Source organism: Anarrhichthys ocellatus, unplaced genomic scaffold, assembly GCF_004355925.1.
Source record: "Anarrhichthys ocellatus isolate YVR2014 unplaced genomic scaffold, GSC_Weel_1.0 scaffold135, whole genome shotgun sequence".
In the NCBI taxonomy this organism is placed as follows: Eukaryota; Metazoa; Chordata; class Actinopteri; order Perciformes; family Anarhichadidae; genus Anarrhichthys; species Anarrhichthys ocellatus.
Window position 1 is genome coordinate 123564 of NW_022280165.1, and position 11886 is coordinate 135449.

Genomic DNA, 11886 nt, shown 5'->3' on the forward strand with positions numbered 1-11886 from the left:
CAAATGTGCAGAGATTCACAACCTTGGCTAAAGGACGTTTCAGGGACTCCAAGATAACTCTGAGGGGTCTCAAGATCATAAAAATGGATAAAAATACTTTAACTTAACTTCTTCTGACTTTTCTCAAATGTTTGTTTATTTTCTTTGTGAAACAATAGATTCTTTCACTTCATCGTCCTTCAAATGAAACGATGTGAGAAAAAACAAATCACTCTTTAGTTCAAATGTTGTCTCACTATTAAATGATTAAACTAAATTAAATGAATTTGTTTGCTGGTTCGAGTTTCGAAGACAAACAACCAGAAACTAGCTCTCTGTTCAGGTCAACTCTACAATAACACGAAGACAGTTTCCTGTGTCAGTGACCTACATTTAACAAGGAAACATAGCATCTATCAGAGCGCTTCACTACTTACTGCAGTGACTTGCACTCATACACCCAGCTAGTGTAGCTTTAGCCATTATTAGAGCACAACACATTGGACCTCCAGGCAGACCTGGATGCTGCAGATCAACCTTTTTAAAATCCCCAGAAAGAGTAAAAGGAGGTTAGACGTGTGTAAGAGCCCTCGTTAAAAGGAAATACTGGTGAAAATTGAAAGACTTAATTGCATGCGTTGGTGCAATCAAACATGTAGAATTGTGTTAAATATGTTATTACCCCAAGGTGAAAAGGAAATGCTATCAGTGACACAACAACACCTTCTTTGCCTGGTTTCTGGTTGAGATTTTGGCAAACAGTGTGGCTGTGTGAGAACACTAGTTGGCCCTGTTGGGAGGGGCCGTTAGTGAGTGTGTGTGTGTGTGTGTGTGTGTGTGTGTGTGTTGGGAGGAAGGGGTGTCTGGTAGGATTCAGGGCAAAATAATAACTGCTAATTGGCCTGAGGCTCTGTTTCCCTTCCCGCTACCACAGAGCCAGGACACACACAAGACACCTGCAGAGAAGTCCTGTTAACACCAGTATATACCGTGTGTGTGCGTGTGTGTGTTATCAAAGTGATGAAAAAGAGAAGGTCACACCACGAAGGAGAATCCCCTCGAGAGTCTGCTGCACAAAATAAAAGCAGGCGGAAGCAGAGCGGCAGAGGGAGACTGAAGAGTCGACAGGATAGACATTTCTGGAAGTGCGGAAAAAGTGCTTCCTGTCCACCGAGCACCGAGCATGTGCAACCTCACCTGTTCTGCTGATTGGCTGCCTGCTGCTGCCGAGGCGGCGGAGGCGGCGTCTCCTGAAGCATTGGCTTTGGCGCCGCAGCTCGCGCCGTGCTGGGTGGTGACCTCGCCGCAGCGTTGGCAAGAAGCGGGAGGGAACAGAGCGCGAAAGGGGAGCTATTGCTTTGAGGAGTTAGACAGGGAGCAAAGGAGGTCAGAGAGGGGAGGTGAGGGCCAGGCTGAGCCGAGGAGGACTCTTGTATCGCACCGGGATCGCTCGCAAAGGAGGGCAGGAGGAGGAGTTCGTCAAAGGCAGGTGTCAGTGTGCCTTCAGAGTGGGAGCGGTGTAGCGTAGCACTTTGTGGCTCGGGACTCAGCGACAACACGTGCTGACTTTCCACACCTCCCTCGTTGAGCTTCCTTAGATCAAAGCTCGCGTAAGAGTCCGTAGATGCCGCGGGGAGGAAACCGAAGTCATCCGCCATCATGAAACTTGACTCGAGAGTCGCCGTCTTGTCCTCAGCTCCGCAGACGGATCCTCCAGATCGGTCGTTCTGTTTGATTTCTTCGTCACGCGGCTTGCATTCATTGGTGGAATCTTCTTGGCCCAAAGCAGCCTCAGCAGTTGTATGCGTGTCATTCAGCTCGCCGCAGAGCGTCAAGTTCGCAGAGTGCAGCGTCGCGTTTGGCTCCGAGCCGCTGGAGGTTTGGTAATCCTGCGAGTCTGTGCTGACAGAGAGGCTTGGGAAAAAGCTGCTGGTGCTCTGAGTGGACAACCGGGTGTGCAACAGCGCGTCCTCAAAGTCTCGGCTGGGACCGTTCGCAATGTGACTGGCATTGAGGAAATCGCCAAGAAGCCCGAATGGTATTGGGGAACGCTGGCTTGCATCCTGCCCTCCTACATCTGTGCTCTCAATGGGCGAGTCCAACAAACTCCGCCTCACATCAGGGGAGGAGGTTATGATGTGTACTGATGGGTGTGTGAAGTAGAGTTTCTCATCTGGAATCGTAAAAGTCATCATATCCGTAGTGTCGCATACAGATACAGAGGAATCATTTAACACTGTGCAGACATCCTGCAGACCTTCACCTGTGGATTTCTCTCCGTTTTCGTTGTCAGACTGTAGAGATTCTTTGGATTCCGGCTGCATTTCTGGTAACAAGTCAGTGCTTGAAAGGTTTGGTGACTGAGTACCAGCGTCCTCACTTGCATTGATCACCGGCTGCTGATGCGTAAGCACTGGGGACTGCTGTGCCAATGACCGCTCTAAACCGCTGAGATCTGCCTCTTCATCAGCGTCACCGTGCTGAATAACAGTGTGCTGAGCTACATCGGCTAAAGACAGATCAGTGGACCTGTCGGTCATGTCATCTTCTGATTCTGAGTGCTTTACAACAGATGAATCAGAGGATTTCTCAAAGCAGAGGATGTTGCTTTCAAAGTGCTGTGCCTCGGCTTCCTCGGAGGAGGATGCAGAGTATTTGTCTGTATAAGACGAGAGGCAGGAGAGGAAATCCTCTTCTGCTTCTGAACTGCCGATACCCGAAGAACCGGGATCTGGGGAGCTGCTGTTGAGCTTTACAAAGGGGGAGTGACAGGGGGCCTGGTGCCCATTAGTGTCGGTTAAATCGTTTGCGTTAGTAGCGCTGTTAGCTTGATTAGTTTCAGCATCCAGTTCTGATGTGTTACTCAAAGGGATGTTGTCAATCTCAAAGCTTGCGTGCTCCGGGATTGTCTCGAGGAATTGTGCAAATGTGTCAAAATGACTTGTGCCGGTTGCCTGGCCGAGGGCTTTTTGTGCATCGGATGCAAATCCCGTGCAAGGTTGGCGATGTAGTGTGTCGTTTGGATCCGTTATAGGTAGTGATACTCCTTTATCAGCGCAGTGTTCCAGTGGATGATCGCCGGGTGTGTTCTGCTGTGTTTTGCAGTCTGTGGTTAGATCCTCAGGAGACTGCAGCCTGCCAGCTGCAAACGCTTCAAAGGATTCGTCCCACTCTGAGTCCGGGTTCAGCTCCACGGCACACACAAAAGGGCCAGGCAACGTCATGCTTAAAGGTTTCTCCCCTTCAAGAGGTCGTTCCCCAGCTTCGCTCTTTGCAACCGTACCGGTGATGGCGTCCTCTGTGGGCGGGTTGTCGTGAGTCAGGGTGGGGTTACCCGCCTGCGGAAAGAGTTGAGCTATGGGGGGCCGGGAACTGGAGAGATAGGGCAGAGGAGGCAGCGAAGGTTTTAGGGGCTGAGGGGTTAGCGGGTCGTCATAGAAAGGATTGTGCTGGAGGACAGAGAAGAAAGGGTTGCAGGGGGTTATGGGAGGCGGTGGGGTCTGTGAGTGGGAGAAAGGGTTAGTGTGATGCAGCAGGGAAACCGGAGGGGCGGGATCTACGGGGGGACCCGGGGGGTGGTGACTGGGTGGTGGGTGGGGGTCAGTGCTGGGTTCTAGTTTAGGTGACACCACCAGGCTGTGAAAGGAAGGGCACACAGTCCTCTTGATTAGTGTGGATAGTTCACACAGCTCAACCTCAGGCCTGCAGGAGGCTTTTCTGTCTCAAGTCACATCGTAATCACACATTTTAACAGAGTCGCTCTTGTTTAACACAATTTATTCACAATGTTTTGCCCTTTTTATTCCTTTTAAACCCTGTTTTAAATCATGACCTGGAAAACACCTTTAAACCTGCAGTCATTGTTTGGCCACTTGAGGGCAGCGCAACAAGCTGTGAACACAGCTTTGGCTTTTCGTACCTTTCATAGTGAATATGATAGAAAAGAGTTGTTAGTGTGAACGTCCAGCAGACGCACAGTCCGACATTCACTTGTTTTTAGCTCCATTTTTGGAAATATCAGCAGTTACATGCTCCACTATGGTCTCCAACTGTCGGTCTGCTGTTTGGTGCTTTTTCACTGAAGCTGCAGGCTGAAAAACCAAAACAATGAGCTGGAAGACACTAAAGCGCTCCATAGAGTCTGAGGGGAACTTATGACTCTCAAACAAGCTGTGGATTCATCACTACTAGTGACCACATCACAGGTAGTCATTTCATCTATTGTTGATATGAAATATTGATTAGTGCAACTTTAAAGCCTCTATGTATCACACGATGCTCGCTGCTGAGATGAATGGGCTGAAATCAACACTAAACTACACTCATGTTCCCCAGGATGTTCTATTAAAACTAAATCTGGCTGTCGCATGAAACGTCTCATCGTGGCTTTAACAGCAACTGATGTGCAAACGTTAACAATCAAACATTGCATATTAAATATTTAAATCAATCAAACTAAAAAACTAAAACTCTGCCTCTCGTGTGTTTTCCGTGGCCCGTGATGTAACATTTAGCAAGAAGTGCTGCTGGTGCCAACGTGGCAACTTTCCCCAAGGATATAAAGGCATGTGGGTGTGTAGGCGGTGGAAACGTATAGTTACAGAGCTGGCAGAGAGGTATCGAGTGTACTATGGTCCAGAATAGCTGACCTGGCCTCAATCAGCAGGCGCTTATCGGGCCAATATTGTGTTTACGCTCAGTGTTGTTTCTATAAACATTACGATACCTGCGGCTCTTTGGTCTCGGTCGGGTAAATGGATGGTAAAGGGTTCCTATAGAGCTGAATTAAAGATGACTTCTTATATAAGACAAACTGCAGGAGTGATGCATCAACACGTCAGTGAGCAGCAGAGAGTACAGTACAGCAGGTGACACCCTCCAGATAAATTACCCACGAAAGAATGGGCTTGTGTTCCAAGTGGAAATAAAATTAGATGGGGTTTTCTTGCCTCCCCTTTCTCTGCCCACACACACACCACAAATGCATAGACGAAACACACACACACACACACACACACACACAAAATCTGTAAGAGAACAAATATTATTCCAGCTCGCATCGTCATCTTTCCATTGAAATTGACATCATCGCTGAACCATGCAACGAGGCTTCAGCTTGATGGAGCTAATTTCACCAGAGCGGCTCCCCTCCTCCTCTGCATTGCAGATACCTGCTGTAACCAGAGACTGAGACCAGGAGCGGAGGAGGGATGTGTGCAGCGCTGGAGGCGACGTCCAGCCGCCATGCTGGTGCACAGGAAGTTAAAAGTGAACAACTACTCTGATGATTTGAAAATGTAACCCTCTTGTGTTGACTCCAATGTAACCTTCTCTAAGTCATGTTGGATATTCTTTACTTGAACCTCTAAACAGCTAAGATATCATGTGACCTATGAAACAGTAAATACTACCTTTTAAAGGAATATCACAACATTTAGGGGAACAGGCTTATCTTTGGAGAGAGCAAAGAGTAGATGATACCGCCCTCATGTCGGCGCGTTACATAGCTGGAGCTAGGAAGCTATTAGCTTAGCATAAAGACTGGAAACGGGGGGAAACAGCTAGTCTGACTCTGTCCAAAGTATAATACAATAAAACTGAGAGATAATTCTTCTTTCAATGAAATCCTATAGAGAGACATCCTGATGCACAATTACATCGCCTAAGTTGATAATAACAAGCACATTCTAACTCAAATCTTTCAGAAAATCGTACTATTTTGAACTAAATTTAATGAGAAAATACTCAAGAACAAAGAAAACCATGTGGCTATATGAAATAGCCACATGGTCATATATATATGACCATGTGGCTATCACTATATATAGTGATAGAAGATCTACCTACTGACTCAAGGCACTCCCACTTGGCACTAAAGGGAGAATTACTCGCTTTAACTATTTGTTAATGGAGCAACAGTTGGGCGCAGTGACTTCCTGGAGTGTTGTCCTCACAGTGAGGTTGCCAGGTTTGGTTGTACCTTTGTGTCTGTGCAGAAACCATTGTGCTCACCGGACGCATCTGGCAACCATTTCGAAAAGACATGATAATTACTTGGTGTTGGTGGTTACCTACTGACTCCGTACTTCGACATGAGTGGTATCGATCTTTTAATGTAACCCTCAGAAAGATGGCACACAAGCATGTTTATGCCAAATAAAAAGTAAGAGTCACCTGCAATAAAACACCTCAGTCTGTGACTTACGATGCAAAGAAATCTAAACCGTGCAGCTACTTCTGTCCTAATTCAATCCACGTTCATCTTGAAATGATAATTCATCACGTTGTAACACATCAGTGTGTGTTCAGTTGTCTCTGCAATCGCAGTGTGTATCTCACCTGGGTTTGCTGTGCGAGTCCTTTGATCCAAACCATCCCTTGTGTTTCTCCTCGGCGGCAGCGGGGGCCTGTTCAGACTCATCCTTGGACTGACTCTGTCCTCTCCCCGCAGACCCGCTCCTCCCCTGAGAAAACAAGTTCCTCCTCTGCTTCTTCCCCTGGCTCTCCGACTCCACCGTGGAGGAGGAGGAGGAGGCGGATTTGGGCGGAGCGGACCGTCCCAACTGCTCCTCCTCGTCGCCCAGCATTGGGCCGCTTTTCTCCAGGGCCGCCGCTATGGCTGCCTTCTCCTCCTCGCAGGGCTTGTCAAAAGACCAGCGGCGCCCATCTCCGACGGGGCCCTTGAGGAGGTCCGTGGAAGGCCTGAGGTTCTGCAGAGACACGGAGAGAGGCAAAGACTTCTGCAGCGGGCCCAGGCCTAAAGAGTCCGCAGGTTTTCCTGAGCCCGGGTCCAGGGGCTGGACGCCGTAAGCATGGCTTCCGTTAACGCACACAGTGGGCTGAGGCACTGCGATGGTGATCTCACCGTCCTCGTCACCGAACTCGCATATGAGAGAGGACGTGTGCTCTGCAAAAACCAGAGCAGAGAGACAGAAAGGCAGCGTGATAAAGATGAGATCAATAACTCACATTTGCAGGTGACTTAACGGGTGATAACACCTAGTAACAGCTTAGACTGACGAGACGTTTCCCAGCTAGATGGATTAGCATCACTAGCAGAGATACAACAGATGTTAGAATAAAGGCTTTCTAGTATAATGTTGCTCTGAGCTTCACAGTGCAGCATCCCTCCACTCAGGTGATTTAACGATGGAGATGGCACTCAGGGGACCACCTGCCTCCATAAAGTCCACACAAACTACAGCAGCTTCACATGTGGGCTTTTCACTTGAAGTTAATTAATCATTTGCACATTATTTACTAGTATTATGCACATATACTTTAGTTTGTTAGCTGAAGGTGAATGATACGGACAATCACAGCCTTTTCTCCATTTTAATACATCATTATATTCACCTAAGTACTCAAAAACAGCTGAAATTATTATTTTTTTAAATCTATAATAAAATGATTTATGGTAACAAACAGAGACATGTGGCAACATAACCCGTCCATTAACCTTTATTAAGATAATTAAAGGAAGTATTTGTGGCACCCTTCTGTTTAATAACCACCACTCCTGTAGCACGAACGAGCTAAAACCAGTTTCACAGCCTTCCATTCACTCAACAGTGGAGCTTCCTTTTTAGACATGACTACAAGTGACAAGCAACTTCATGAACGAGAACATAAACCAAATCTCTTAAACCACTTATACGGTTCTCACACACACTTGGTGAACTAGAGGGAATGAGCTCTAAAGGAAGTGCTTAATTTAGAAATGTTTGACATACATTTGAGATAAATTACCCTGAAACTATTTATCGATCAGTCGATTGACAAAAAAAGAATCTGCAATTATATTAGTTTATTTTTTCATCAAGATTAGTGGAATAAATGCTAAATATCTACTGCTTCCAGGCTCCAACATGAAACCATGTGTTGCTGTTCCTCATCAGAAATCATCATAACCTGAATATCTTTGGCTTCTGGACAATTCGTCAAACAAAACAAGACCTTTAAGACGTCTCATCGGACTGTAGAAAGTAACAATGAGCATCCTTTCACAATTATGTGATATTTTATTGACTTACAATTACTCAAGAAAAAAGGTTGTTTGCAAGAGGGGAACCTGACGAGTTGAATATGAGGAAGAGGAAGGACGACTGTGAATAGTGAGAATAATACTCAGTACGTGCTCATTCTCACCTGGGCTGTTGTCGACCGTGAGGTTGCTGCTGTTGCTGGGTGAGTTGGAGAGGTCGGAGACCACCACGCTAATGCCGGCCGTGGGGCTCAGGCTCCCTCCCCGCGACGACGACTCGCTGCTCTCCGAGCCCAGCGACGTGCTGGAACGAGTGTCCGACGACTTCCTCAGCTTCCCTCTCAGGAAGAAGGTCCTCATCTTGCTCCGCCGGGCCTCGCCCCCCTCGTCGTCCTCGTAATCCTCCTCCCCGCCTCCATCGCTCGGCAGCCGCTGCCGTATGCGGTGAAGGGACCCGTAACCGCTGGGTAGGACTGCCGACGCAGAGTCCTCCTCGCTGGATCTCCTCTTCCCCTTGATGCGCTCTTTGAGCTTGCCGAAGGTGGAGGCGCCCTTGTCCTTCATGACCAGGTCGTACATGCTGGCGGTCAGGTTGTTCCGGGTGAACTGGACCGTGACTTGAATGTCTCCTCGTTCCTTCTCCTTCTTCCCCGTCTTGGAGTTGAGCTTGTACCACCTGCAGCAGACACCAGATTACTCATGAGGTTAACAGCAAACACATTTAGCAGTTAAACAAGAAGTCACTTCATCAATTAGTTGGTCGACAGAAAATCAATTAATTGTGGAGGTCGTTTATCAAACAGAAATGCAGAACTGTCGGCGGGTCCAGCTTCTGAAATTTGATATATTTGCTGCTTTGTTCTATTTAATATCATCGTTTTTTTTAATGTCTTTGCGTTTTGAACTGTTGGTCAGATCATGTAGTTAAAAAACACCATCTTGGGCTCTGTGGTGGATGTTTTTCATTCTTATTAGACATTTTATGGCTAAAATGATTAATGAATTAATCAAAAACAGTCATGAATTGATCCCCACTTCTTCCTTTTAATACCTGAATTGGGTTTCTGTTTACGTTTATGGCCCTGGATAGAATTGGAGGAGATATTTTGGGCACCAGGTTCCATAAGTTAAAGTCCCAGAGACAGTGTGAGGGGACTCATAGTTGGAGCAACATGAAACTCTCTCGACTAAATCATCAGTAGAAAAGATTAACAGCTGCGTTAAATATCTGCTTCTCTGATAATAAAAGAAATAGTCAAATGGTACAAGTCTGTGTACAAAACAAACGTTGAGTCTGAAGGTGCATTTCAGCCAGAAACATCATAGCAGGAGCTGATATAGTGTTACATGCGGCACTAACTGTGGGAGAAAGCTAAAGTTTACATTGTTGAGAAGAGCTCTGCATCTCAAATCAAATCGGTTTTAAATTCTCTGTTCATTTTAAAGGAATTCAGCAACTATTGTGCCGTGTTTAGTCGAAAACATCACTAAGTACGAAGCGTTGTGAATTCACCACCGACCGCTCTGATTCGGGCCTGTTATTGGCTTCTTCTCCATGGAAACAGCAGCCGAGGCTCATGGGTATTGTAGTATCTATACCTGCCTGCCATGTCAAATGATGAACAAAACATCTCAGGAACAAAGCCTGAGTAGACAATGAAATAAAGCTCCAGGATCATTACATTACTGCTACTCTCTATGATAAGTAACATTGAGGAAATCATTAAAAGAAACATTTAAATGACTACAGAACGGGCAAAACAGCCATCATTAGTCATTAGTCAGTTCAGCGTTGACATGAAACAATGTGAATGAGTGTGTTGTTATGATGATCAGGGCTAAACTGTCCTCAAACAGGTCGAGTGTCTGTCTGTGTCCTATTAACACCGCAAGGCTGCATGTAGCCAGACATCCCATAATACCTCGGGGAGGCCTCTTGTTTTTTGTCATCAGACTGGTTATAAGCAAGAACAATGAAGTAAAACAAAAGCTCCTTTCTGACTCAACAGTGAGTGTCCTACATAAGTATGAATGCAGAACAGATTGCTCCAACTGTAAAGTGCTTTACTGGACGGACACGGAGGAGCAGTTCTTAGAAACGCTGCTTACCGGTGGGCGTAGCAGCGCCAACACGTTCACCACACCGTGACTCATGGGAAAGTCTCATCTGCTCCGCTTCGACCAGTTTACAAAGATAATATGACTGAGAAGAATTCCCCCTGTCAACATGTGTTCTTTTAAACTTGGCTGTTACCAACGTGAAGTCATCAGAGCAGGGAGCAAGACTGAAACCGGGCCTGAAACCAAGACCTGCTTTTATTCTCTCACTTCCTGTGCTGTTTGGCTACTTTCACCTCACACCACGACCACAGCACCTTGTTCATAAATAAGCTCTCCGAGTTTGGGTGACACTACCTGCCCAATATTTCACAATACCTTTCTGAAAGAGTACAATTCTACTTGGTTCCACATGTGGGTTAAACAGTAGTTTCACGGAAATATTATCTAATTATATCACTGAAAAACAATCTAATAGACCTGAAGACAAAAAGACCCAGCGACAAAGCTGCATGCTTTAATGAGCAAATGCTGACATCTTTACCGAACACAAGTCGTTGCTGAAAATAGAACAAAAAACGTGTCTTTAACTGAATTAAATGCAATTAAATGTAGCTGACTTTGTAATCCCTTTTAGTGGTTGTGAAATACTGATAAACAAGTGAATTCAGTCTCAATGCACAAACATAAAACAAGATGTCAGAGCAGTTAAAGGAGGTAAAGTACAACTAAAGCCCTGGTCTGTTGAGTCAACACGAAAAACTAAATGTCATGCTATGGAGAGATAAATGTGCGACTGAAGAAAAGTCAGAAGAAATGAGGTTTAAACTTCAAATACGAGACATGAAAGACTAAAGTAAAAACACTGATGTAAGAAGCATCTGAGAAAGGAGCCTCACACATTTACTGCATAGCCAGAAAACACAGTACTTTTCATTTCCCCCCAAAAAACAAGATTTCCTCTTTTTGTTCTGTGAACCTTCAGTGTGACTCTGCAGACACTCAGCGAGGCAGTAAATGAACACGAGGCACAACACAACACGTCTAAATAAAGGCTGCAGACGGTTTGTTCACTGAACTCAGCGGCCCGTTAGACTGGTGATCTTCTGGTTCAAGCATTTAAAAAAATGATGCTATGAATTAATACTTTTTTTATGGCTGCTATTATTTGTTTTTACCAATGTCATACTTAAAGTTTTCCATTTATCCTCCAGTTTTAATATCAGTGTAAAAAAATGTGAGAACAGCATTTAGACTAAACTAAAATAATGAAATAATAATGAAATCCTTTTACTTAACGCTGCAAATACTGTGCCTAACAAGACTGTTGACTGTTCATATTTAGTATCGTAGCATGTTAGCATGCTAACGTTAAGGTGTTATGATCAAGGTTAGCATGTTAGCATGCTAACGTTAAGGTGTTATCATGATCACAGTTAGCATGTTAGCCTGCTAACATTAAGGTGTTATAATGATCACAGTTAGCATGTCAGCAGGCTAACGTTAAGGTGTTATCATGATCACAGTTAGCATGTTAGCAGGCTAACGTTAAGGTGTTATGATCAGTTAGCATGCTAGCATATAATGTTTAGCAGGAGAGTGGGGCTGGGCGATGTGGAATCATTATCAAGATATTAATACTGATTTATTTTATCTGACATCAACTTTCAGTGTTCTGAGCGTCTGATATTTATTAAAAGGCCATTAGCATTACACTCTTCTGAACCCAGTGTTTGTATTTCCAGGTCCTGTACGCGTATGTACAGGAAGTTTCCTTCTCTAGCAGAAAAAGGCATTGGTGTAATTGTAGGCTGCAGGACAACACACACACACACACACACACACACACACACACACACACACAC

The 11886-nt window shown here is 45.4% G+C and overlaps 1 protein-coding gene across 14 annotated transcripts in view; it reads right to left on the reverse strand.

The window, feature by feature from the left end:
* The window catches only part of LOC116399904 (sideroflexin-5-like), a 41445-nt gene that overhangs the window by 21427 nt on the left and 8132 nt on the right, over nt 1–11886 (reverse strand). For 12 of the 14 annotated variants that reach the window (XR_004213869.1, XR_004213872.1, XR_004213871.1 and 9 more), the window contains exons 2-4: nt 8128–8639; nt 6319–6886; nt 1177–3615 (exon numbers count right to left, since the gene is read on the reverse strand). Coding sequence is in view for 9 of the 14 variants with exons in the window: in XM_031877370.1 (XP_031733230.1) it covers nt 1177–3615; nt 6319–6886; nt 8128–8639 (3519 nt within the window). In the remaining 5 variants the exon portion in view is untranslated. The remainder of the gene's footprint in view (nt 1–1176; nt 3616–6318; nt 6887–8127; nt 8640–11886) is intronic. The other 2 variants (XM_031877372.1, XM_031877378.1) reach the window with 2 other exon arrangements.